At 45.5% G+C, this 25,861-nt stretch overlaps 1 protein-coding gene across 2 annotated transcripts in view; it reads left to right on the top strand.

Moving 5' to 3' along the window:
- Positions 1 to 19,442, top strand: part of Elk3 (ETS transcription factor ELK3) — a 63,562-nt gene extending 44,120 nt beyond the window's left edge. The window contains exons 3-6 of one of the 2 annotated variants that reach the window (XR_013106306.1): positions 4,112 to 4,455; positions 4,776 to 4,906; positions 14,048 to 14,170; positions 18,651 to 19,442. Coding sequence is in view for 1 of the 2 variants with exons in the window: in XM_076920003.1 (XP_076776118.1) it covers positions 4,112 to 4,906; positions 14,048 to 14,170; positions 18,651 to 18,749 (1,017 nt within the window). In the remaining variant the exon portion in view is untranslated. Of the gene's footprint in view, positions 1 to 4,111; positions 4,907 to 14,047; positions 14,171 to 18,650 lie in introns of both variants that reach the window. The other variant, XM_076920003.1, reaches the window with a different exon arrangement.
- The last annotated feature ends 6,419 nt before the right edge of the window (positions 19,443 to 25,861 follow it).

Raw genomic sequence — 25,861 nt, 5'->3', positions numbered from 1 at the left:
TGTTGAGCCCATGACATGCTGGGAAGCATCTCTCTGATGCTCGTACCCTGCCCTTCCTTCCTCACCCCTGCCTGCTTCCCTATAAGTCTTCAGCCCTTGCAGAACTTACTCCTGGCTAAGGAGCCAGGTGGAACCCACAAGCTATTTCCAACAGTCATCCTTCCTCCTTGTGGCTTCTTATCCAATCAGGGCCACCCCCAGTGCTGGTGAACTTTCCTCAAAAGCCCTTTTAAAGCCCTGCCATGGGGCTTCTGGGGCATCAATTGACACAGCCTTCCCAATGCTGATTGGAATATGTGCACATGCACATGTGTACATGGGTAGTGTGTGTGTGTGTATACACAGGTAGGTGCATGTCCATATAAGGAGGCCAGAGGTTGACTTAAGGTGTCTTCTTCTATTGCTTCCCACCTAGTTTTTTGAGGCAGTGTCTCTCAGAACCTGCAACTTGCCAATTTGGCTAGACTGGTTGGCCCGTGAGCTCCAGAGATTCTCCTGTCTCTGCCTCCTCCCCTCACACTGAGGTCACATGTGCCTCCATGCCTGGGTTTTTACACAGGTGCTGGGGATCTGAACTCAGGTCCCCATGCTTGCCCAGCGAACCCTTTACCCAGTGAGCCTCTCCCCAGCCAGTCCCAACCCTTGCTTCCACTTCTTTTATCTGCACGGCAGAGTTGAGCATGTAAGGGTATTACCATGAAGCAACAGGACACGCCCCCTGCCTTCTAATGAGCATGCGCAGAGAGCTCTTCTTGTGCTCTTCATAGAAAACAGCTTTACTGAGACATATTCTCCATGCTGTTCACCTGACCCATGAACGCTGTTACAGCTCAGTGGTCAGTGGAGAAGGCTTGTGCCCAGAGTGACCATTGCTGTGGTCAGTTCAAAGCGCACGCTGAAAGAAGCCATCTACTCCCTCCCCGACCTCCTCAGACCTGGGTAACTGTAATCTACATTCTGATTAAAGGGTCCTTTTCCTTTCCTTCCCCTTCCCTTCCCTCCCACTCTGCTTCCCTCCCTCCTTCCTTCTGCCTCTTTCTTGGTTTCTTTTCCTTTTTAGCTTTCTGGGACAGTTTAACTGTGCAGCCAGGCTGGTCTCAAACCTCCCATCCTTCCACCTCAGCCTCCTGAGTGCCAGGATTACAGGTGCCACCACAGCAGCCTATGATGAGTATTTTCCGTTCCACACATTTCATATAAATAGACGATACGATATCGTCTTTAAAGTCACTTAGCACAGTGACTCCTCTCCCTGTTGTAGCATGTCTCTGCCCTTCTTTTTTGGTGTTGCATAATACTCCATTCTAAGTCTGTGTCACAGTTTCCTGTCCTTTGTCAGCAGGAAGGCACATGAGTCAGGGCCCGGCAGCTCTCCATTTGTGACTGGCTTTTAAACCCCAACCAGTTTTTTTTTTTTTTTTTTTTTTTTTTTTTATTATGTCTGCATGCCTGTGTGAGTATGTTCCCTATGTGTGGGTGTCCAAGGAAGAGGGCATCAGATCCTCTGGAATTGGAGTTACAGGCAGTTGTGAGCCACCCAACATGAATGCTAGCAACCTAACTCAGGTTTTCCCAAAGAGCAATCTATGCCCTTAACCGCTAAGCAGTCTTGTTAGACCCTAAAACTGTCATTTTTATAACGTCCCTAATTACTTGTTGGCTAACTCACAAATATAGTAATCATCTCTCTGATCCAGTCATTAAAAAAAAAAAAATTAGTTTGTGGGACTGGTCAGTTGAAGCCAACAGTTTATCTGTTCCTTCTGTGTAATTACTCAGGCTTAACAAATTCACTCAATTTAGGTAAGTATTCAAAGTGGTTGAGAAGGGAAAAAAAGTCTTCAGCCGAATAGTATTCCAAGCTATAAATAAGATAAAATGTATAGGATATAAATATAAAGACCCAGCAGTTTTAGCAGAGGAAGCTCCATGGTACACACTCCTTTATGAAATAGGAATGGCTTCGGATTATCCAGGTCCTGGACTCCCTTATTTAATCTTTTCCTGTGGGGAGTTGGTTTTCCTGGCACAGTCTCTACCCAGGCCTGGTGCTCTTTTCAGCAGAGATGTTGTTCCCCAGAAGCAAGTGGAACCTTTTTTGCTTTCCCCCATGCCTCTGAAGATTTGCCAACATGAGGTAAGGTCAGCTAGAGTCACCATGGGACCAGAGTCACGGGATTTGGTGGGGCGAGTTGCAGCCCAGAACCCTAGCACACCCTGAGCCATGGGAGTGTTCAACCAGGTTCAGTCTGACTTGTTCTGTGGCACAGGCATCCGTGTGCTTTGCTGGACAAGGTCTCTTTCTGGGGCTCATGTGGTGGGATTTCCTTACACGCCTCTTGTGAAATCCCGCCCCAAGGAATGTCTTCTTGAAAATCTCAGTAACATGGCAACTAGGTTCACTCTTGTTATAGTAATGGATAGAAAAAAAAACGTAGTAAGGTAGCAAGCAAAAACCTAACATGGTCATATTTACAGCAAGCCATAAGCACCCAAGGAGGGTCAGAATTTACAGAGCTCCCTCTATCAGGGGGTACTGTGCTTTCTTCCAGCCTGTGGGGAAGTGTGGAAAGGCTCTGGCTTTAGTTCCAGTAGATCTTGGCAGTCTGTGGCTATGGCTCCTGCTCCATGCTTGTGTTGGCAGTGGAAGGATGTTACCCTCCTCCCTCCATGGAGGCTGCTGTGGGATTTATACACCAGATGGCTGGACTTGTAGGGCACTCAGTCCATAAAGTGCTTCTCCCTCAAATGATTGATTTTTACAAGGTTTAGGAGGAAGAGTTTGTAAGGAAACGTATAGGGTTCTTTCTCATAGAATAATGCTGGCTTTTTGAGCCAGAGGGAAGCCATCTTTTTTTTACTTAGGACTTTGAGTCAACCACAGGGTGAGACCGGCAGCAAGCATTTGCCAGACAGACATGGAACTGGGTAGGTTCTACGGGGACTACTCTCCCAGCTTAATTAGCCGTCCACATAAAACCCACTCTCTCATGGGCTGAGAAAAACTTTTGCCTTCATAGCGATTTTCATTTTCCATTTATATCCTGAGGCCGCTGGAGAGTTGAGGCCTTAACTGAAGAGCCAGGAGCAGACACCAGCAACTAAGAATATGAACCAAATGCCATAAATATCCTAGCAGGCAATTTCTTTTTCTCCAGCGGCTTTCTTGCCAGAAATGGCTGCCTGACTGAAGAAAACGTTGCATTCCTGGGTGGCAGTAACTTAACATTTCCCTGATGCTTCCCAGCAGAGGGCTTTCCTGTTAGTATTTCATTGTACTGTCTCCGTTCCCAGAGGCAGGTAAGACAGTGCCGTGTTGGGGTGAAGGAAATCCTACCTTACCACTTCTTGCTCAACCTTGGCCACGTGAGACACTGCAGTGCTGAAAGTTTATCTCCTAATTCTTAGGCTTTTTGTTTTTTCGCATGTGTTATGTGGCATGCACCCATGTGTGTGGGTGTACGGGGTGTGTGGTTGCCCACGTGTGCATGTGTGTGTAGAGCCACAAGACTGGCATCAGGTCTCTTCTTCAGTTACTTTCCTCTTTACTTCCTGAGACAGGAACGCTTGCTGAACACAGAGCTCATGGATTCAGGACGATCTAGCTAGCCATCCTAGCCATCCTAGACTTGACATCATCTAGCTTGTCCTAGAGATACCCTTTCCCCTTTCACATGGGTGCTCTTGATCCAAAGTTTGGGCCCCATGCTTGCAATCTATTCACTAGGCCATCTCCCCAGCTCTCTCCCCTAATTGCAAAACAAAAATGACAAAACCTGCTTGTAGGATTACTGTGCAAATTACATGCACTAAGGTCTGAATCATTCCAGCCACGCAGTAAGTGCTAGCTCAGTGGTAGCTTTTGCTATTACGAAATTATCACAGATAATAGATGAGAGCGTTGCCATAGGCTAGGGACCTCACTGCTCCTCCTGGCCAACAGGACCAGAGTGTAAATGTGAGCCTTCAGTCTCTGACTTCATTCCTCGTAGGCACCCTGTGGGCGTGAGGAATATGGTGGTGCTTCGGTTGCCAACATTTGTCACTCTGGTGTACCCTCCTTCCGTGTCTCTGGCTCACCCGTTTCAAATGTCTGTTTTTGCATCCACAGAACATCATCAAGAAGGTGATTGGGCAGAAGTTTGTGTACAAGTTCGTCTCTTTCCCGGATATCCTAAAAATGGATCCTCACGCAGTGGAGATCAGCCGGGAGAGCCTCCTGCTGCAGGACAGTGACTGTAAGATGTCCCCAGAAGGCCGGGAGGTCCACAAGCATGGCTTGTCCTCCCTCAAAAGCACGAGCCGCAACGAATACATCCACTCAGGCCTATACTCGGCCTTCACCATCAACTCCCTGCAGAACAGTCCAGAGGCCTTCAAGGCCATCAAGACAGAGAAGCTGGAGGAGCCATGTGATGACAGCCCCCCTGTGGAAGAAGTCAGGACTGTGATCAGGTTTGTGACCAATAAAACCGACAAGCACATCACCAGGCCTGTGGTGTCCCTGCCTTCCACATCCGAGGCCGCAGCGGCATCCGCTTTCCTGGCCTCGTCTGTCTCAGCCAAGATCTCCTCTTTAATGTTGCCAAATGCTGCCAGCGTTTCGTCTGCGTCACCCTCTTCATCTCGGTCCCCATCCCTGTCCCCCAACTCTCCCCTCCCTTCCGAACATAGAAGCCTCTTCCTGGAGGCAGCCTGCCATGACTCGGATTCTCTGGAGCCCCTAAATCTGTCATCGGGCTCCAAAACCAAGTCTCCATCTCTTCCCCCAAAAGGCAAAAAACCCAAAGGCTTGGAAATCTCTGCACCCCAACTGCTGCTCTCCGGCACCGACATCGGCTCCATCGCCCTCAACAGCCCAGCTCTCCCCTCAGGATCTCTAACCCCAGCCTTCTTCACGGCACAGGTAAACACTATTCCCTTGATCCTAGTCGGAAGCAGGAAGAACCACCTGTTCTCCTTGAGAGATATCCCTTGGCCAGTGTCCCAACATCACTATGTACACTGAGAGGCGCCCACGAGGCAAGGCTTGGTATCCTGGTAACAAGAGGGACAGTTGCTTTTTGTGACCAGAGTAACCAGGCTCTGAGGGTGGGGAGACCTCCAGGGGCATGGCACTTGAGGGGGCATTTAGGCCTTAGGAGATTTTTAAGGCATATTTTTTTTGGAGGCACTCATAAACCATGTGCTTCCTGATAAGAAAATTTATGTTCACGGATTGTCAGTGTGGAGCTGTGTGGGTCAGGTTGACCTTTAATAAGAAACATAAGGGTGACATGCAGAAGGAAAGTCCCCACCAAAAGCAGGGTTGCTATGGGGAAGCTCGGGTCCCATGAGGAAAGAAGGGAAAACTCATGGTGCATTTAAGTCTTAGCTGCTATGGGCCTCTGGAAAAGGTGGCCTTTTCCCCTTCACAAGTGTCATAGTGGTGTCTGGTTCAGCTTCAGGGCAGATGTTAGGTCCCAGATCAAAGCAGATGCAAGCTAGTGGTAGAAGTTAGCACTGTTAGGCTAGATTCTGCTTCTGCCTCCCTAGCTTCCTAGGTATGGGAGAGTGGGCAGCTCCTTTCTAGGTGATGCTGTATAGTTAACAATACATTAGGATGGTGGACATGCTACCCTACCCAGGCAGCTCCAACAAACTGGCAGGCACCATCATCCTCGGACAACTGCCATACATCACCTACCTTGCCACCATGTCATAGCCCGCCCTGGTGTGGATACTGTTGCCATTACAACTGCCTGGCTGTGGTGACTGGGGTTCAGAGGTAAAGTACCTTGACCCGAATCTAAAGCTGTAAGTAGGAAAATGAGTTTGCATCCATATCCACTTTGAGCTAAAAAGTCTCTGCCGTCCCTCAGGGAGAAGACCCAGCTGCTCTCACCCTGACAGCAGCCCATGGGGGTCTGCAGACCAGCGGCCAGCAACTCCTTGCTACTTTGCTTTGCAAGGCATCCCAGGGGTCACGTGACAGCTTATTTTTGTAAAGTGGCTGTAAGAACAGCATTCATTACTGAAGAGAGAGGCCCAGGACTCCTGTGATAGGTTGGAATGGGCACAGGCGCTCCCAAATTAGCATTCCCTAACAAAGCAAGGCTGCCTGGCAACAGGCAAGAAATCTGCCTCTCAAGTAGCAGCTCACACTGCAGCTCAGGCAAGTAAGAAGAGTTAAAGCTGCCAGGAGGAGAGTCTGGGCTTTAGTGTTTATGACTGTTAGGTTGAGACTGGTCTAAAGTCAGGCCAAGGTCATCCCCAGTTTCGGCATCCGTGTTCTCTATGAGTCTGTATCTGCATCCTCTTCTCTGAGCAGAGTGGGGCTGACACCAACCCTGTCTATCTCAAGGAAAATTGCTACCTTGGCTTTGGTCCTAGTTACTGTGAACTCAGTGGGGGTTGGGGGTGACAGGGCAGGGGATAGGAGGGGAGGGCCCTTGACCTGAGGAGTAGAGGGATCCCAACATGTGGACAAAGAGTTAATTCCCAGAGATAGAACCTACCAGAATGGCCTAAAACCCTGGAGAGAATGCTTAGGAAGCCTGGCTTCTGGAACTGAGGCTCAGGCACTGGGGGGGGGGGGGGGGGGGGGGGGGAGGGAGAGGAGTAGTCAAGCTGAGAGGATACCACTTGCATTGAATGACTATCAGGAACTAAAAAATGGAGCTTAGGCTTTCTGGGGGGGGGGGGGGGAGGGACGGAGGGACAGAGAGTCAAAAAGAGACAGACAGAGAGAGACAGAGAGAGAGAACAACAGAATTTGGAAAGAGGTGTCATACAGGTAGTAAAAGAGGTTCCTTGGGGACATAGTGTAACCTCAGAACCTAAATGCCACCAGAGACTGCATGCTCCTGAAATGTGCACCCTGCTCCTCCTGTGGCTGTTGATGGCTGACAGAGAGGGAGAGAAGGGCAGAGATCTGGTAAAATTCAGTCATACATGCCTCCTTTCAGTCATCAGTGGTTTAACTAGACCAGACAGGCCACTTATGGGTTAATCGTGACAGGCTTCCTGTTCTACAGGATTAGGCTGTGCTTGAAGTCAGTATAAGACTTAGATCACTACTAAAGTTTCCCCAACAGGTTGATCCAGGGGTCCCCCAGAAGCTTACCCATCCACCCTTACTTAGCTCTCCCATTCACCCTCAGTGCTCCCTCCTGGGAGGGTGAGGTTCAGAAACAGAATAAGCATCCCTGGTGAAGGCATCATAAGGGAGTGCTCACTTCCTGCCTCATGGGCTTCCCTGCCTCCCTTAGCACTTCCCCTTAAGCATGGAAAGAATCCTTTCTCCTGTAGGGCACGCTTTGTGAAGTGGCACACAGCATTTGGTCTTCTGTGAGAACACTCTAAACCTTTCCGCTGAGGGTGAGCGTCCTTTACAAGAGAGGAAGTATGTGCTCTACCAACCCAGTCCCCTGGCATGTCACATGACCGCTGTCCTTTCCCACATGTGTCATGGGGTCCACATTCAGATTTGAAAATTTCATCTTCAACTTGATGGGCAGAAAAAACAACAACAACAACAACACCAGCATGAGTGTGTCGCTCCTGCAGTACCAGAGCTGCCTCCTGTCAGGAACACCGGCAAAGCCTCTGACAGGAGCTGTAAAGAGCCGGGGACATCACTTTTGGTGTTAAGTTTATAATAAATAGTGTCCAGGCAGGGACTTCTCCAACAAGGGGCTGGAAAACTCAAACAGAAGTCAACTAGGTACAGAGAAATGATGACGTCAGAGCAAATGATGTCAGAGCTCAGTTACAGAGGTCCCATCTGAATGTTGCTGAAAAGCAAGGCGCTTGCTGTCCCTGTTGGCACAAGCTACCGAATGGAAGGCAGAGGGGGAAGGAGCTGGGGTATGAAGCCCTCCTGGCCTCTAGCCAGGCACCTTGGCAGCCGAGGTGCCAGCTGAAACTTCTGACTCCTCTGCATGCTGGTTTCATCTGTCTCTCTTCCTGCCATGTTCCATCTGTGTTCTGTCGCTCCTGTCCCCGCAAGGTGAAGTTAATTTGGAATCCAAGGCATTGTATTTCTCATTTCTGCCAAGACTCCTGTTCGTCTCACCTGTGCTGTGCACGATGCTGAAATCTGAGATGATTTAGCACCGGGCACCATCAGAGTCTGAGTATGCATGCCTCAGGCTGTTTGCTCAGCAGTAGCCTGGGATTAGTGGCTGAGTGGAGACAGCCTGCTCGGTTTGAGATGCTGAAGCCTACTTCCTTTATTATGGGGTGGTGAGACAGCTTTGAGGCCAAGGCAGAAAAGTGGGGGGTCTGGAGCAGTGTAGGAGAACCAGAGTGTGGGCATCCTGTCCCCCACACCCCACTTCTGGGGTGGTTTCCATCTTTCTGTCTCTTGCCATTATCATCAGAAGCAAAACATCCCCCCCCCCCCACCTTCCCTCCAGGGTTGTTCAACTTCCTTCTTATTCTGTTGACATTTCCCCAGCCAGGCCTCCAGCTCTGTTCATAATGACCTTTCCTACAGGCAGAGAACTTCCTTGTAGGTCTTTGCAGTAGAAGATATGATGGTTCTTGGCTCCCAAGTTGTGGGTTGCCCCAGATAAACAATTTAAGGAGTGCCTTCTCTCCTTGTGCCCTGGGGTCCCCTGCTGCCCCTCTCCTAGCTTCTATTGACTGCCCATGGTTCGTCCATCTCTTCTGGTCTGCCCTCCATCACTCTCAGTACTTCTTTAGATGTGTGAGACTCTCCTTACCTCATTCCTTCGGACTGGAGCTGGACAAAACTCTTGGAGGATTCTATTCCTTTAGTGAAGTCTTTAAAATTGTGTTTTTATCGAATTAAGACAACTCTGTGGCTTTCTAGAGATTCTGTGACTTCCGAGATATATATAACGTTTACTAATTTTGTGCATGATGGTGGCACATGTGGGCCGTGGCGCATGTGTGGAGGGCAGAGGACAACTTGTAGGAGTTGGTTCTCTCCTTCTGCCATGCGAGTCCCAGAGATCAAACTCTGACTTGGTGGCAAGTGCCTGTACTCCTGGCCCAGCTGTTGAAAATGTTTAACTCTGGAGTGCCATTATTCTGGAGTCTGTTGGCCTCTATACCACTTTTAAGGTATATGTGTTAGGGTTTTTTCCTTTACTTTTCCTGAAGTCTGGATGATTTCCTAGTGTCTTCAGCACCCACTCAAAACATCAGCTCATTGCCAGTGAGCAGGCCACACCCATTGTCTTCTCTGCCTCCTTTCTAATCGGTTTGCTTGGAGCTAGTCACTGAACACCCAGGCACTTGCTTGCTGCTCCGGGGATACTAAGATTAGTATTTAGACATGGTTCTTGTTCTCATGAGCTTACAGCTGCTGCCCAGAAGGTAAAGAATAGGCGCCAAATATAAATTCTGGTCATGAAAACTGCCCGAGAAGTTGAGACATGGTTTGATAGGAAATTAACAACTTCTAGAGGCATAAGGCAAGTGGAACACGGACTCCTCGCGAGAGTTAATAAATGACCACTGAACATAAATTTTTACAAGACATAAAAAAGGGACATGAGAAGTGACCCATTTTACAACCTTAGGACCTATCCCCGATGAAGTGCATACATGCATGCACACCAGACAGTTATGTCCTGCAGAGGAGACCCGAGCAGCACAAGCAGGTATATTTGGCTTAGTTCCTGAAACCTGACAGGAGCACCCCCTCCCCACCTCACCCGTGTAAGCCGCTGTGGTTGGCGCTAGGGATACAAGCCTGGGTGGTAGAGTCCCTGGGAGCTAGGAGGCACAAATGGAATGCTAAGGAAGAAAGGATGAACTTGTCCAGAGGAGTGAAATGTCGGGAGGAGCTATGGAAAGGGCAATCACAGTTGAGTAAGGAGCTGAGGGGCAGCAGAGGTCTTTCTGACAGACAGGATTGAAGCACCATGGGCTGGGAAGAGCACGAGGCAAGGATGAGAAACAGCTGTAGAAGAAGAGTTGGAGTTTAGTCAGATGGGGGTTGGGTGGGATTAAGGCAGCAGTGGGCTGAGGCAGGAGGAAACACTGGAAGGGCATGTGGGACAGTATGAACTGTGTGGTAGAAAGTCACCCTAATAGCTTGGATATAGAAGGGGCCACTGTATTCAGCTAGGATACCTTGTAACACTTCAGCTAATCGGACAGCGAAGATGCCGGGCTGTAACAGACACAGCCAGAGGAGCTGGATCTGAGAGAAATTTAGAGACCATCAGCCATAGGGCATGGTGACTAACTTGAGGGTTGAGTGAGAGCCAGTAGATGAACACGAGGATGATGGGAAGGTGCAGGAGAAAAGGGTATATGCTTGGACCATGGTAAATCAGGGAAAGCCATGATACATTCAGCCACCAACATGAGGGAAGGTTAAAACCCTGGGCACCATGGCTGGGGAGTGAGGGAGGTTGAGTGTGGAAAGATTGAGGAGTTGTAAATCTATGAGTCTCTAATGTGATTAGCCCAGGACACATAATGCCAAGCAGGAGGGTTGACAGTGAAGTGACGAGATGTGTAACAAATTATAGGGGATTTAGCATTGTGGCTGAGGCCTCTCTCCTGACCCCCTAAAAACGAATGGATTTTTGAATAAAGTGTTTTAGAGTGACTATGTACTGGATAGGGGATGTGAGGCAGATGGATTTGTCCAGTGACTTATAGAATGTCTCTAGTGGTAAGCTGATTGGATTTAAATGCCGCCCAGATGAAAGTGGAGAGATACGTTGAAAATGAGTCCAAGGAAGGTACTATTTCTTCTGTCTTGGTGCCTGGGATGCTGAGTGGTAGGTAGGGCCATGTGTGCAGAAATCGTGTCTTATCTTGTTCTTGTTTCTGCAAATATTTTCGGTCTCCATCAGTATAAATGTTGAGATACACAGCTGATGGTACTTGCTGACAAAATTGGGAAGTCTTAAGAAGAGGTGGATATGAAAAACGAGTTCAGTTTTGAACATGCAGGAGAAGATGAATAAACAAATAAAATAAAAGGAGGAGGACATGGTTACTCCTGACGGATGGAGAAGATTTTTGTTGTAGATGTAGAGAAAGCAGGCAGAAGGAAAACTCTAGGCTGAACCTGCCGGCAGACCAAACAGGACCATGAGAGGAGAGACAGGGAGGGGGAGCAACAGACAGGACCAAGAGACCAGTTAAAATATGTGGTCTGTTAGAATGACTGAGTTAGAATAGGAATCAGAGGCAGGAGGTAAAGGGGAGGGAAGAAGGGAAGCGAAGCCCAGCCCCTCAGAGGGAGGGGCTTAGGGTAAGGGGCGGAGCGAGAAGTGCTGGGAGGAGCCACAGGTACTGAGTGAGACTTGTCCTGGGTTTGAGACCTAACAGAAGTCAGACTCCTGAGAGGGGAGGTCACTGGGCTGAAGGTCATCAAGCACTGGGGGGCTGAGAACAACGAACAAATTCTCCAATGGCCATGAAAAGAGGAATCAGAAGAATGCGCACAGTATGTGGCAGAGCGTGTTTAATGTTAAGGGGAGAATGGAGTTCCATAGTATTTTAATGATTCAGCAAAATAAAAGAAATCCCATCGGTGTGAGGGGAAGGCCAGGCGTCTGCTTCCGGGAGGTGGCATTTCTGATGGGCAGAGAGAGACAGGAGAGGAAAAGGTTGGTGCAGACAAAGGGCCATGGGCCACAGCACACAGCTGCCACACATCTGGATGAGGTCAGCTGCTCTTGTTAGAGGTCACATGCATACGCTCTCTAGGAGACCCAGAATTAAGTGGAGTTGAATGGGGAGGAAGAGAAAGGAGAGCCTAGTGGGAAAGCCCTTCTCCTTGCAAACGAATGCCCACTGACAGGGGGCATGTCTTTCACTGACATCAGGAACAACTATGGCCATTTGTTAATTCCCTGGCTCCCAGCAAAGTCTGAGCTATGCAGGTGGTCCTCCCTCCAGGAGGTCACGCAGAGGCACCTCGGAGGCTCTGCATTGTCCTGAGATAACCCAGGCAAGGCTCTTTTGGAAGCTTCCAATTCGAAGTTCCCAAACAGTCCTTCCTTTAAGGCCGCAGGATCTCCGAGGAGCACAGCAGTTGGAGGGAGAGTTAATGAGGTCATTTCACAATGTTTATTGGCATATATTATAGAAGACATTTCAAACGTATTAACCATGAGAAATGGAAGGCCACTGCATTCTAGGTCCATCCGGTATTCCTCAGAAACAAATGGTGTGCACCTCAAATCCAGAGGGGATGTAAATTGTAGACTATGGAAACAGAAACCCTGTACTTTACATACTGCCCAGACATGTGAGTTTGTGGCCTTGGATAAGAAAAAGGTAGCTGTCCTTTATGGTTTAGAAGACCATGCAGACTTTGAGAAGACCCTGAAAGCCCTGACACTGGTTATTATATATTAGTAACACTGTGGTTTGAACCTGGCTCTGCAGTATCTCAAATCACCCGGGTCTGTGAACTGGGGCCCAACCCACCAGACCTTTTTAGTACCTAGATGAGAATTCTCTCCTGAATGGATAAAGTCCATTTAATGAATATGTCAGGTACATTTTATATTCATTACTGATTTACAAATGACCAGAGTCACTTAGACTTGACATTTCTATGTATTGGTCATATATATGTTATATACTTTTATAATATACTATATATAAGTATTTATTACACCTAGTATGCTATAATATGTAAAAGATAAAAATATATAAAATGTGTATTATATTACTATATGAAATTAATATAATTAACATATAGTAATATATTAAGAGTGGTAGGTGAATTAGCTGTCTTCCCACAACCCTGCAATAATAGCATGCATTTTCATTTCCCCATTTAACAGATTAAGACTGAGGCCTGATCAGAGGTTGCTCGTCCGAGGTTGTCTAGCTAGTGAGTAGAGGTTCTGAATACAGGAATCCTGACAGAGCGCATGCTTAGCCATTCATTTTAACAGTGAGGCCAGCTGGCCTGCACACTTGTGAAATTGCCCCCAACTTTAAAAAAAAAAAAAAAATGGGAGTACTGACTCAAAACAAAACACGTATTTATCCTAGTAACCTCGTAGGCCATTTTAATATGTAGAAGGAAATGCCGGGGAACCAAAGACTCAAAGAACTGGGTTTAAATTTGTTTACCATTCAGCACTTTGGTTGGAAGACCACTGGATGTTTGTCTCTCTCCCGCTGAACAGAGCAAACCTTTCAATTTCGGTTTAAGCCCAAATGCTCTGGATAATTACCGAGGCTGCCGGGGCCAGTTCTAGGAAAGAATAACACGGCCGCATCCAGCATGATGCAATCTTTAATGCTGGCGCCTTTGCTGTGTTCTTACACAAAGAGTCTTATTGAGGGGCTCCTTCTGGTCACCAGAGGTGCAGACACCCTGGGCCAGGGAGCTTGCCTCTGCTGAGAATAAAAGCTGTGCAGATTTACTGACTTGGGTGGGTTGTTTCTCCTGCCCTTTAGCTGGCTTGTGGGCCAGGCCTCCTGCCGAGTGTGGGCAAGCAAATGCCAGTCCCATCACTTCTAAGAAACACTGAGTTCTGGCTCTACAACCCTGCTTTCCATTGCCAGGGCGATGAGTTCTTCCCAGCCCCACGTCCAGAGTGAAGTCCGCAAAATCAGCTCAGGGCTTCTGAACAAGTGGCCGCCATCCATGCTAAAATAGAATTTCAATTATTACAGGGCTGTTGGTAATGGAGCGAGATGACCTTTTTACAAATGTGTGCCCGTGGCGTGGGGGCTGTACACTTTGTACACGGTTTGATCAGAAATGAAGCCCCTTCCAGGGATCCTGTTCTGTCTGTACATCTGTCTACTGGGAGCAGGGGGAAGGGGTTGAAGGAACTGTTTGACAAGCTGCTACAGACCTGACTTCTCCAACCAGAATGTTTAGGCAGGGTAGCTCGCCTAAGAATTGCACATCAAATTAGTCCCGAGGAGAATTAAATGATCCCTACTCATGTAGACAGCACTGACGTTGCCCAGTTTTCCCCGAGAAGCCAAAGCTAGGTTCACTGTCTGTGGCCCACACACCTAACCACTCTGCTGCTTTTGGTCACGGCTGGTGTTAGGTGAACCCCTGTCAAGACCTGCCTGTTGCCTTGTCTTCTAGACACCAAGTGGACTGCTTCTGACCCCGAGTCCGCTACTTCCCAGCATACATTTCTGGAGCAGCCTTAGTCCAGTCGCCCCACTGAGTCCTGCCAGGCTGCAAGGGCCAAACACACTTTTCCAGGTAAGTGCGGATGAGCTTCTAAATACGAGTCATCCAAAGGATGCCTTTTCTCTAAATTCCACACCGGCTCTGACGGTGCCTTCTGCCCCTGAGCTACTAAGTTCAAGTTTCGAAGGGGAATTCACAAGGATTGAGTTTGCACAGCCTTTTAGAGGCAGACATTTACACGGAGACAGCAGAAAAGAAAGCACTTATATTAGGAATCCAAACATGAATTCTTTAAGTGTTCCGGACACATCCACGAGACTAGGAAAACTGGAAACTGACTGCAGAGACGATTTAAAATTAAAATATGATTTTTATAAAAGCCCAAGACTTTAAAATAGGAACCCAACTAGTCAATATATTCCCATGAAAAAACACTGAGAAATAAAAAACGGTGGACAGTTTTTCCAAACTGGAGTAGAACCGTTACCCGCATCAATCTATAGATTATAACCAAGCTCGAATTTTGTAACAAAATACTGTGCGGCATATAGTTAAAGAATAACGAGGAGCTCTGAGTTTAGGTGAGTACATCCCTCATGCATCCTTCTTCTGGAATCTTCCAGAAGCCTTACTCACTATCCCGTGGAGATCAGTATTTCCTGAGTCTCAATGGTACTCACCAACTCAAGGTGTTACTGTCTTGAGGGTGGGAGTACAGGCAGGGCAGGAATAAAGCAAAGGTGGATACCTTGCCAGCTCCGTGCTCCTCTCTGTCCAACTTGGTCCTACTCAGCCTGCTTCCTCTGACCTAGGATAGCTCACTCCAAACTGGCTGTCACTCCTTTATTCCCACTGCCCTTAACATTTTATATTACAACTGCCCATTGATCTGGCCAGCTTCACTAGAGAGTGGAACCCCAAAAGACAAGAACCATATCCTGTTCACTGTGCTGTATCTCCCACCTTCTAGCACAAACGTCAGTCGTTACTGATGGCCTAGCAACAAGATGCCAAAGCACACATATCAATAAAAATTGTTATGAGCTTCAGTCTGTCCTCTAAGGTGGTCCCGTTGCTTACCTAGTTATTTGCCGAGCACCTCTCTGCAAGAACACAATGTATACACAATAAGATTTAGGATCTCACTGGAAGGATGGAGGAGCTTCAGAGGTTCAGATTGCTATCATGTGCTTCTGGTTTCCTGGCAGGCTTGGAGTAGGGTGTCATGATATGACTACTCCCTGGAGTAATCGAGTTTCCTTCTCTTCCTGGCCCTAAGTCCCATCGCAGCTCAGTTCTGGTCAGACACAGTGAACACGTTGGTTGTTACCATTTTAACCCAAAGTGGTACAGTCTAGAAGAAGCACAGCAGGAGCGGGTTGTATGGATACATCAGCCCCTTGGGGGTAGGACCACACTACTATAGCATCTAACGTGGAACTTCTGCAGAGCTCAGTGAATATTAGCTTCTCATTTCTATGGTTTTGGGGAGTTCTGCCATCTGACTGGTACGGAGGTTAAAGATCTTCTAGGAAAGCCACAAGGAACCAGTTTGTTTCTATTCCAGTATTCCCAATAGTAAAGATAGTTCATTCCACAGCAGACTGACAGCCAGGATCTATGGAAGATGTCCATACCACATAGCCAGCGGTTCTTCGAAGTCAGCATGTATCAGGGTCGCATGGATAGTGTGTCAAGTAAAGATGCCAGGCCCACCCTGAGGCTTCTGATTCATGGGGTCTTGAGCATGGTCTGATAAAACGTTTACATTTCTAATAATGTTCTAGTGTAGGAACTACATTCTGAGAAGAGCTGCAGACAAGCGGTTCCTAATACATTTAGAATTTTGCAGACTACTGCATACAAAGGCCATCTGCAAAGAGATTCTATTTTAACAGATCTGTAAACAGATCTGTTTTCGATCCAAGAGCCATTTAAAAAGCAGCCAGGGAGGTCAGAAGGGGGCTACAACTTAGCCTGGATGGCTGACAGGTTGCACAGCCTAGAGGTCTCAAGTTATGGCTGGATCCGCGAGCAAAGGGAAGCAACTCCATACCTTTTAAAATAAGAAGGCTCTTTTCATAAAAAAGGGCAATGGGGCATGTAAAAGTTGGAGGCGGCAGTTTTAAAAATGGAAATCAACAAACACCCTAAGAGGAACAAGGCTAATGATGAAAAATATTAAGACATCGAAATGGACTTCTCAGAATGCAGATTAGCACTGAGCCCCTTCAAAATGAATACAAACAATAAGCCACATTTACGTACACTGGGTGTTGGTGAATGAAAGAGAATGTGACCTACATCACATTTTGAGCAGAGTGGGCATGTTACCTGTGTGAGTTTTGGAAAAGCAAACTGAAATCCTTAGGGAGAGAATTGGTGGAGCTAAGGCATTGCTGCATAGATCTCCTGAGACAATTTGTCTGTCTGTCTGTCCGTCCGTCCATCTTAGAGGGAGAGTGGTTGGCACAGAGTCATACACTGTAGATCTGGCTAACTTGGAACTCACTTTGTAGCCCAGGCTGACCTTAAAACTCACAGTAGTCCTCCTGCCTCGGCCTCCTGAATGTTGGGATGACTGACAGGTCTGTACCAGCCTACTTAAGACCATGTTTATACCAGATTAGAACAGATATGGCAGAATTTCAGCAAAGGAGAGAGAAGGCAAGGCACTAACCTTTCTGGAAGAGGTATGCTTTCTATTTGCAAAATGTTTCAGTAAAGAGAGAGAGGTGCCAAAGATACTGGCCGAGCATGAATCTAGAGCCTTTTCTACAAATACACTGGGATCTACAAATACACAGGCAGGTGCGTGTGGAAACAGGGTAGAAGAGACTTGGCCTCCAACTGAGAACGCGCTCTATATAACTTTTTAGCTTGGCACACTTTTATAGCTGTGCTGAGAGAAAACCCAATAAACATTCCATGTATGGGGGGAACCCAAGCTAATCAAGTATGGCAAATAAGTGTAGGCACAGTGGGCAGCAATCCATCTTCACACACGGAAGAAGCTGATACTAAAGACGATTCTTTCATATCATAGGCACCAATAAAATGGAGGGAGGGAGGGAAGAAGAGAGAGAGAGGCAGAGACAGAGACAGAGAAACAGAGAGAGAGAGAGAGAGAGAGAGAGAGAGACAGAGAGAGAGAGAGAGAGAGAGAGAATGTGTGACCTTAAACAAAAGCTCAAGCCTGGTTCTTCTGCAGTTCATCTGAAGTCACCTTAAGAGTGGGGACAAGGACAAGGGCCTTGGTGTAGAAAGGTTTAAGTGCATGCAGATAGATTTGGGAACTCAACAGAAACAAAGTCCCACAAAATGTGAAGACCCCAAAGCTCTAGGAAAGACAAGAAACCCCTAGGAGCCTGGCAGTTGAGTACAGCCGGGGATAAGACTTGCTTTTGCTTAGGATCCATGACCTTGAGCTAGTCAGAACCTCTCTGGGTTGCTTTTCTCACTTACAAAGTGGTGATAACAAAGCTTACTTTATAATCCTAGTGAGCCAACCAAACAGAGGCCCCTGAGAAGCAAAGGCGTTGAGTGTGTTACCGAAATAGTTTAGGGGGGAAAAAAAGTATTTGCTCATTCTACAAATATTTATTGTACTTCCAGCATGTGCCAGGCTCTGCAGTTTGATATTTAGTGCTCAGGTTTAATATTTAACTTTCCTGAACTAAACAGGGATTAAGCCACCAGAGTACCTGGGGGATCAGCTGGCCACACTGCATGTCTGGCAATGTGGAACGGGAACTCTGAGTGGGCAGTCACAGATTACAAGGATGCTTTTGCTCACTGTTCTTCGTAGGGGATCACAACTCAAGTATTTGTTCCAGCTATGAAATTCAGTGCTTTCGTTCTGCCAGCTACCATCTTAGTTACCAACACAGAAATCTCACTGTTTGCTTGTGCAAGGGTGACCTAATGCATTGATATTAGATCAGAGGAAAGTACTTTCCCACCTCCTGGAAAGGTTAAGATCATCTTTCTTTTAGAAAAATGTACAGAGGCCAGGACAACAGATCTCCAGGAGCTGGGATAGTTTTGAGCCATGCGACATGGGTGCTGGAATCCGGCTCAGGTCCTCTGTCAACAGAGCAGTCAACACTGTTAACTGCTGAGCTGTGTGTCCAGCTCCCCAGTCCTCAGTTTGAATAGGAACTGACAGACATCTCTGTTGTGCTAAAGGAACCTGGCAGCAAATTTCAAAATTTGACACTGCTGACCCATATGTAAAGAATCTTGGTTTCCAGTTTCACCCCTCGATAGTTAAAGCAAATCAGGAAACTAGCTTAAAACCTTTAAAAAAAATAGCAGTAGAATAAACTTTACTGCAACATGTGAAGGACAGGTTAGAGCCTTAGGCACACAGGACAGGGGCATTTTCTGGGCCTCTCTCTGTTGTTCTAGGTAACCACTGTAAAGCAGCTCAGCAGCCAACTCCCATCACTGGGCTCAGAGAACAACTTCCATTGGTCTGTCTATACATTAAAGGGATGCAAGCTCCTCAATGGCTTTGTCACAGTTACTAAATGCTTCTTGTCCCTTCCAGTTCCCCACACTGCTCAACGGTCACATGCCTCTGCCGCTCCCCAGTCTGGATAGAGCTCCATCCCCAGTCCTGTTGTCCTCCGGCTCCCAGAAATCATGATGATGGCCACCACCACTGTCAGCCACTAAGGACTCAGAACTGATTGACGCCAGTTTGTCCCCATGGGCTAGTTTACCTGTGTCATGAGAAGGACATTGTGAAACCGGGTTAATTTGGTTTGCACTTTTCGTAACACGGATAATCTAGATGTATGTTAGCATTTTAAAAAAAAGTTTTGGATATATATATATATATATATATATATATATATATATATATTCAGCTCTCTATGAAAGTCTGCTTTGCATTAAGTGGATTTTAATGTTTGTGTTTTTTTATCCTGTTAGCTCTGGAGTGTTGAACACTGACAGTGAAGAGCCTTTCTTAATGTTCTCAATGTAACTAATAAGGATGTGAAGCTTTTTATCGCTTTAATTCTACATATGCTGAACTCTGCTTGTATACATGATATAACCAGCTGTGCCTTCCTTTGCATTTAGTTTTATGTACATGAATTTATGTATTTCTAGTATTGAGAGGAAATGTTTGAAGGACACATTAGCATCAAACAGCTCTCTGTAGAGTGTTATTTTCTCACGTAGACACCATCAAAGTGTGCTTCCATCACGGTAAGAACTGCCTTAGGACCTCTTTTGAACTGAAATCTGGTAAATGTAATGTCTAAGTAATGTTTTTTTTTTTTATATAAGAATGAACGAAGCCATATTTAGACAATAAACATCCTTTAAAGAACATGTTCCAAAGTGCATTTTTTTTTTTTTTTTAAGAAGAACTTTGAGAAGCCAGCCGCTTAGCCATTTACAGAAGCCTTTCTACTCCTAGCAGAAGTTTGGGATGCTAAGACTATGTTCAGTCCACGCCAGCCAAACTCTCAAGGGGACTTCCCAGGTCTGTGTTTCACTTTAAGAGACTAGCCCTGCCCTCCTCGTTCCCTACAGCCACAACCATCTGGCATCTTTATCACTACTGGGAGTTAAGGTTTCTTTAGATTCCTGGCATGACAATTAATATTTAAAGCCTAATGTTTTTTAGGGCTGAGGACATAGCTCAGTAGAATGTGTGCCCTGCACGTGTTGAGGCTGTGGATACTCTCCCCAGTAATCTGTCTCCCCGTCTCTCCCAAAAGGAGTGGTTGGGAAACAAACTAAGCATGTTTTGGAAGATGCTTGCAGACAGTGAATTCAAACAAATGTTTATATAACACCAGCTATGTATAGATAAGCTTCCTGTGTATAGATATAATTTGATGGATTAAACCAAATGCACTACTAAGAACTGGAGAAACTGAAGGCCTTGCTTCTAAAGATGAGCACCCAAGAGACATCCCTTTCTGTATTAAAGAATAAAGGGAATCGGATGAAGGAAAACTCTTCAGGAATCTCAGTCTGAACCGGATGCAGCAGCTCCTTGGATGCTCTGCAGGAAAGGCTTCAAGTGATGTGGGCTGGGGCTGTGAAGGCAGCACACCTGTGCTTAAGGGCAAGTCCTAAGCCTATGGGGTCAAAGTACTTTCAAGTCAAGATCAGGGGAGCTGAAACAATACTCATTTACAAGTATTTAAAAAATTGTGCCTCAACAGACTAGATAAGTAAATAAAGGATTATAAGGGGGTTAAAAAATAAAGCTTGTGCAAAAAATTTTTGAATTTTACACAATCTAAAATTATGTTTAGCTATGTACTACTGAAATTGACTGTCTTTCTAAGAGGTGTGTGTCTTTACTAAGGGGAGATAAAGCCTCTGACTGTAAAGCCATGAAGACAGTTCCAAGCCCATAAATAAACACCCTGCCACTCCCTCACGGCAAAGAATAAATGTGTGCTAAAATAAAAAGGAGCTGGTTCAGGGGACTGTAATTACTGAACACAGAGTCAGAGCCAGGAGGAGGGGCTTTGAGAGTGCTGGCTTCCAGCTGTTCTCTGGTCAAGACAGGCACACAGGACCAGGTGGGAGAAGCCGGGAGCTGCCTGGGGCCACAGCATTCACTGAGGGCAGAGTAGGAGTGGTTCAGAACTTAAGGAAACATAAGGCCGACTGTTTAAAAATGGTGGATGAGGATGCTTTTGATAGGCAAGATTCTTAGGAAGAAACAAAGAATTAATGTGCAGGGATCTCAACAAAATGACCTTCTGTAGACTTTTAAACTATAAATGCTGGTTGAAAATGTCCACATGACTGTAAGTCTGCTTGTTGGTTCCTTTTCTTCCAGCTACAGTGATTATCCTGTATTCTAGATTAGAAATGGGAAAACACTGTATGTCCTTGGTGTGTCCAAATGCTGAAGTGAGAACTGAAGGATGGAGAGTGACAGCGTCACCGTCTTCTGTGTTAGCAGGGTTAATTCAGCCGGAAAACGGGCACCAAAGAGCTTTCTTTCCTATGCTTGCTCATCAGTGGTCAACCCTGCTGCTGAGGCTGGAGCTCTAGAACCTCCATCCCTGCACAGCTCTCCTTCAGCTGCAGAGCCTCCTGCACTGCCACACGGAAGTTGTTTTTACAGTAATATTGTTTCACTGAATAAATACTTTGTAATAAAAAAGTGTTTAAGAGGCAAGTGGGTTTGTTCACTTCCATTTACTTACAGGGACTCAAATATCGTTTTTTCTGTGTCAACAAGTTGGGTAAGTACAGTTTCCTATCTCTGTATATGGCACATCGAGTGCTTTACGTATAAATAAGGATTACAGTGCAGAAGAGTACTTGCCTAGCATATGTGAGACTCTAAAGCCCAATACAGCAGATGCGAGTGTGCACACGTGCACACACAGACACACACAGACACACACACACACACACACACACACACACCACCACACAGGTCCTGTCAGCTGCTTTGTACAGAGGTGAGAAAATGAGGAAAAGGAGAGAAACTAAGTTTTCCTTTTAACCATTTTGTTGTAATAGTAATATTTGTCTTAAATCAACAAATACAACTATTTCTCTATCTAGTTCACAGGAACATATAAACTAAAGACTTGTTGGCAAAGGTTATTCTTTGTTTTACTCCCAATGAGCTCAGTGCAGTCACCAGGTGGGTTGGTTCACAAGATTGGGGTACGAGTGCGTGTGTGCGTGCGTGCGTAGGAAGGAAGAAATAGCAGATAAGCAGAGACCCAGACTGATGTTCAGTGTCACTACAGTTTCAAAAGGGACACAAATTCACAGCTATCTAGGATACAACATATTTGTAGGTGTGGTGGTAAATTATTCACTTACTGAAGAAACATCTGAAAGCCAACTGTTCTCCAGGAAGCACTGCAGAAATGCTACTTCTACCCAAGAAGATGTGATGCCCGCGCCCTTTGTTTTAATATTCAGGCATGGCATCTCTGCATCTAGACTCTCTTGTTTGGCCCCATTGCAATATAGGGCTGATGCTGAGTTCTGGTACCCTCTCCCAGATGACTCTGAAAGCTAGCTCCATTTTCATTTCATTGCATCACATGACAGGTTCGGTTACTGATGGGAACCATTTCTAAACCATGTCACACGCGCTCAGCACTGCTCAAAGCTCCACGTCCAGAGCACTCACACCGCCCCACGAGGGAAGTACTACACATAATTTTACAAGTAAGAAAACTGAGACCTACTGTAGTTAAATAACTGACTCAAAGAAACAGCTGGAGTCCAGAGCTCCAAGTCTAAGCACACAGCCCTCTGAGGGAAGTACTATTATATATAATTTTACAAGGGAACTGAGACCAACTCTAGTTAAGTAACTGACTCAAAGATCAGCTAATCAGCTTTCAAAATTATACTTTGATTTCAGAGGCCGTGATGCTGGTCAATATGCTTAAAAGATAAGTCTTTTAAGTCTAAGAACTAGCAATCTACGTTTTTACACTGTACCGGGCACACATCACTGTTGCCCAGGAGATTCCCAGTAATTATAGTGTGTCCTGCCTGGGCTTCTCCTGTATTGACTTTATTCCCAGTCCTGCATGAGATCTCTCACTATCTCTTCGTGTGTGTGTGTGTGTGTGTGTGTGTGTGTGTGTGTGTGTGGCCGGTGGCGGGGGTGGGGGGGGTGGGGGGGAGAGGGAGGGTAGAGGTAGAACAACTTGATTATGAGTTAGTTCTTAGGTTTCTAACATAATTCACTGCCGCACTCATCTTTAGTTCAAAGAGAAGAGACAAGGGCAGGTAATTAAGTGGCGAGTTTTACTTACAAACAAGGGTTTCTTCACTCTGTGTCTTCATCAACAGATACTACTGTTTCTTTATCTAGTCCAAGACATAGTAATCCTTTCCTTCACAGGGCTTATTGAGTGATGGTAAAAAAATGATTAAGTATTATTATATTCTGAAGTACAGAGACAATAGATAGGAGGGCGGTAAAACCGGAGGACTCATAAGCCAATCTAGTGGGGTAGGGTACAGAGAAGGACTTCTAGAAGAAAGAGCTGAGACTCAAACGTAGGCAAGAGAAAAGAAAACATTTGGGTAACTCAGGATCAAAGACTAAATCGTGGTACAAGACATCAATGTGGAATAATTAGTAGCAATAAAGCATAAGTTTAAAAGGAAGGGTGTGTGTGGTGGTGGTGGTGGTGGGGGGGGGGGGGGTGTTGTGGTTCCAGGTAGCTAAGAAGTCCAGAAAGAATGGCTGGCGGGGTCTGGATGAGCCAAATGGCTAGAATGCTTCCAAGGCAATCTTTCTAATGAGTTCCAATGTTTCCAGAAAAAAGCAAAAGACACATGAACACCATTCCACAATGATCCTGTAGCCCACGCCATCACCATTTCACTGAGTCATTATGTAATAGCCCAAGGGAAACTGAAAGATACTGTAGTAAGAACTGTCACGAGAGCTACAGAAGGGGCTGGAGAATGTCTACTTCTTCACTAGCACTGTTCTAGGGATTCAGTCTTGTGGGAGTCAAGTCTGTGCTAAGACTCCATGTCCTGGTCACAGACCAGCAGAGCATCTTTCAGCTGCTGAGCTTTCTTCACAGAGGTGTGAGGAGCAGGCGCTCAGCAGCTCTGTCTTCCTGCCGCTCCCACATATCCCAGCAACCCTGCATCTACACTGCACTAGGGACAACACCACAGTTGCTATGAAAAGACTTGTCTGTCTGTCTGTCTGTCTTTCTCACAAGTGTACACTTTAGTCTGTCAAGTAGTAGCTTTGAAAGAATGTTAGTTTACCAATAAATTAATTTCTCTTAGGGAGAAGCCAGGAATGAAAAGACCTTCCAATCACCATAGGTCAAGATCTTACATTCTTTTCACATTGCAGTAGTTTTATAACTGGTAATTTATTCTTCCCATTTTGGATGGACAGATGTCGTCAGTAGTTTCCTTAGGTCAGAAGTGAAAACTCTAGATGAGAAATGATGGTAACAAACTTCCTGACATCCAAGTCCAGGGCCTGAACTTAGCTTTAGAAAACATTCCAGAAGGAAAACATGCATTTTGTTGTGTAAAGGAACACATTAGAAAATTTTAATTCTACCAAGCTTTTGAGCTTGTATTGCCACATAACATTTTGATATGAATGGACATGTAAATCAAAGAAAGAGTTGATTTAACAATCTAGATTAGAATACTTAAAAACTAGAGCCACTGACAGAATAATAAAAAAGAGATGACATTTGGGAATAAATCTCTTAAAACCACATAAACTTAAAATAATATATATCAATTATGAATAATATATTAATAAAATATTAATATGTATTATCAAAACTACACACACACACACACACACACACACAAACACACGAGAAAGAAATGAAGGAAATCAAAATGGTTTACTATAAAAAGTAACTAAATACACAACAGTACGGTGTTAGGAGAATTAAGACGACGTCTTGAGCCACTTCACGTAACTGGAGAGGTGGATATGCCCTATACTCCATCTCAGATGCCAGCACCGCTAACACTAAATCGAGATAGATGCTGCAAGCACAGAGTACAGGCCAAACCCATTATGAATTCAGGCAAAAATTCTCAACAAAAGACTAGCAAACTGGATAGCATGTTTACAGAATTACAACTTAAACATCCCTAATATAAAATCTAAAGGGCGATGGCACCTGAAACTTTTAGAGTAACAATGATCCAAACATTTTTAGATTTTGTAGCATTTCAGAGTTCTTAGTTTTGAAGCGGGGATTTTCAGCTACCAGAGGCTATGCAAATATTCCAAACTGGGGGCAAAGAAACTTCCTTGAAATATGAGATACTTTTGGTCCTAAATGTTTTCATTAAAAAAGATGCTTAAACTTTAATTCATCTTTCCAGAAAGGCAGCGCTGATGTAACATACAAAAATCAATCAAGGTAATGAACGAAGAAAACAGCATGATCATCACAAATGACAGCAAAAACATTTTAGAAGATAAAGCCCCCCGCCCCCCATAAAAATACACACTAAACTAGGAATGGAGGAAGCTAAGTCCTTAAACATAAGGGCTGTGTACACACCCACTGCTAGTTACACAGGGGTGGGGTGAGGGATGGTGTATGTATGAACTGCTGAAAGCTTTTTCCCCCAAGACCAGCAACACAAGTTACGGGTCTTTATTCACTACTCAGTAATACTGGAGGTCTAAAGACCAATTATGAAAGGAAAAAAAAAAAAAAAAAAAAAAAAGTAAAGGACAGAGAAGAGAAGAAAGAAATGGCATCCAAATTATAAATGAAAAAGCCAAACTATTTCTTTCTGCAGATGATGTAATTTTATATGTAGAAGATCACGAGCAACTTAAAACCTTGTGAGATTTTTGTTTGTTTGTTTGTGATTCATTTTATGTAACTTGGTAACAAAACAAAAGAAAACAAAACCCAACCAAACAAAAGACACTCGGCATAGGTAATCATTAGTAAATGTCAATACAACCTACAGTGAACTACATCTTCATCCCTATGAGAAGAAACATTTTCTTCTCAAATGGTACTGACAATACCAGGTACTGAAGGATAAAGAATTCTCATGCATCACTAGGAATGTGATGGTGCAGCTGCTGTGGAAAATAATTCAGAATGTGAAATACAGGCTGAGGTCTGAGCAGCACTTTTACTGCTAGGGTATACACTCCAAAGAGACGGAGGTGGGGACTGAAGCATGTGTGTAGACATGTGTAATGTTCACTGCAGCAGTATTTACACTGGTCAGTCACAATGGAGCATCAGTCAGCCATGAAGGGAA

Source organism: Arvicanthis niloticus, chromosome 22 (genome assembly GCF_011762505.2).
Source record: "Arvicanthis niloticus isolate mArvNil1 chromosome 22, mArvNil1.pat.X, whole genome shotgun sequence".
Lineage (NCBI taxonomy): Eukaryota > Metazoa > Chordata > Mammalia > Rodentia > Muridae > Arvicanthis > Arvicanthis niloticus.
This window is presented reverse-complemented; position numbering and strand designations above follow the sequence as displayed.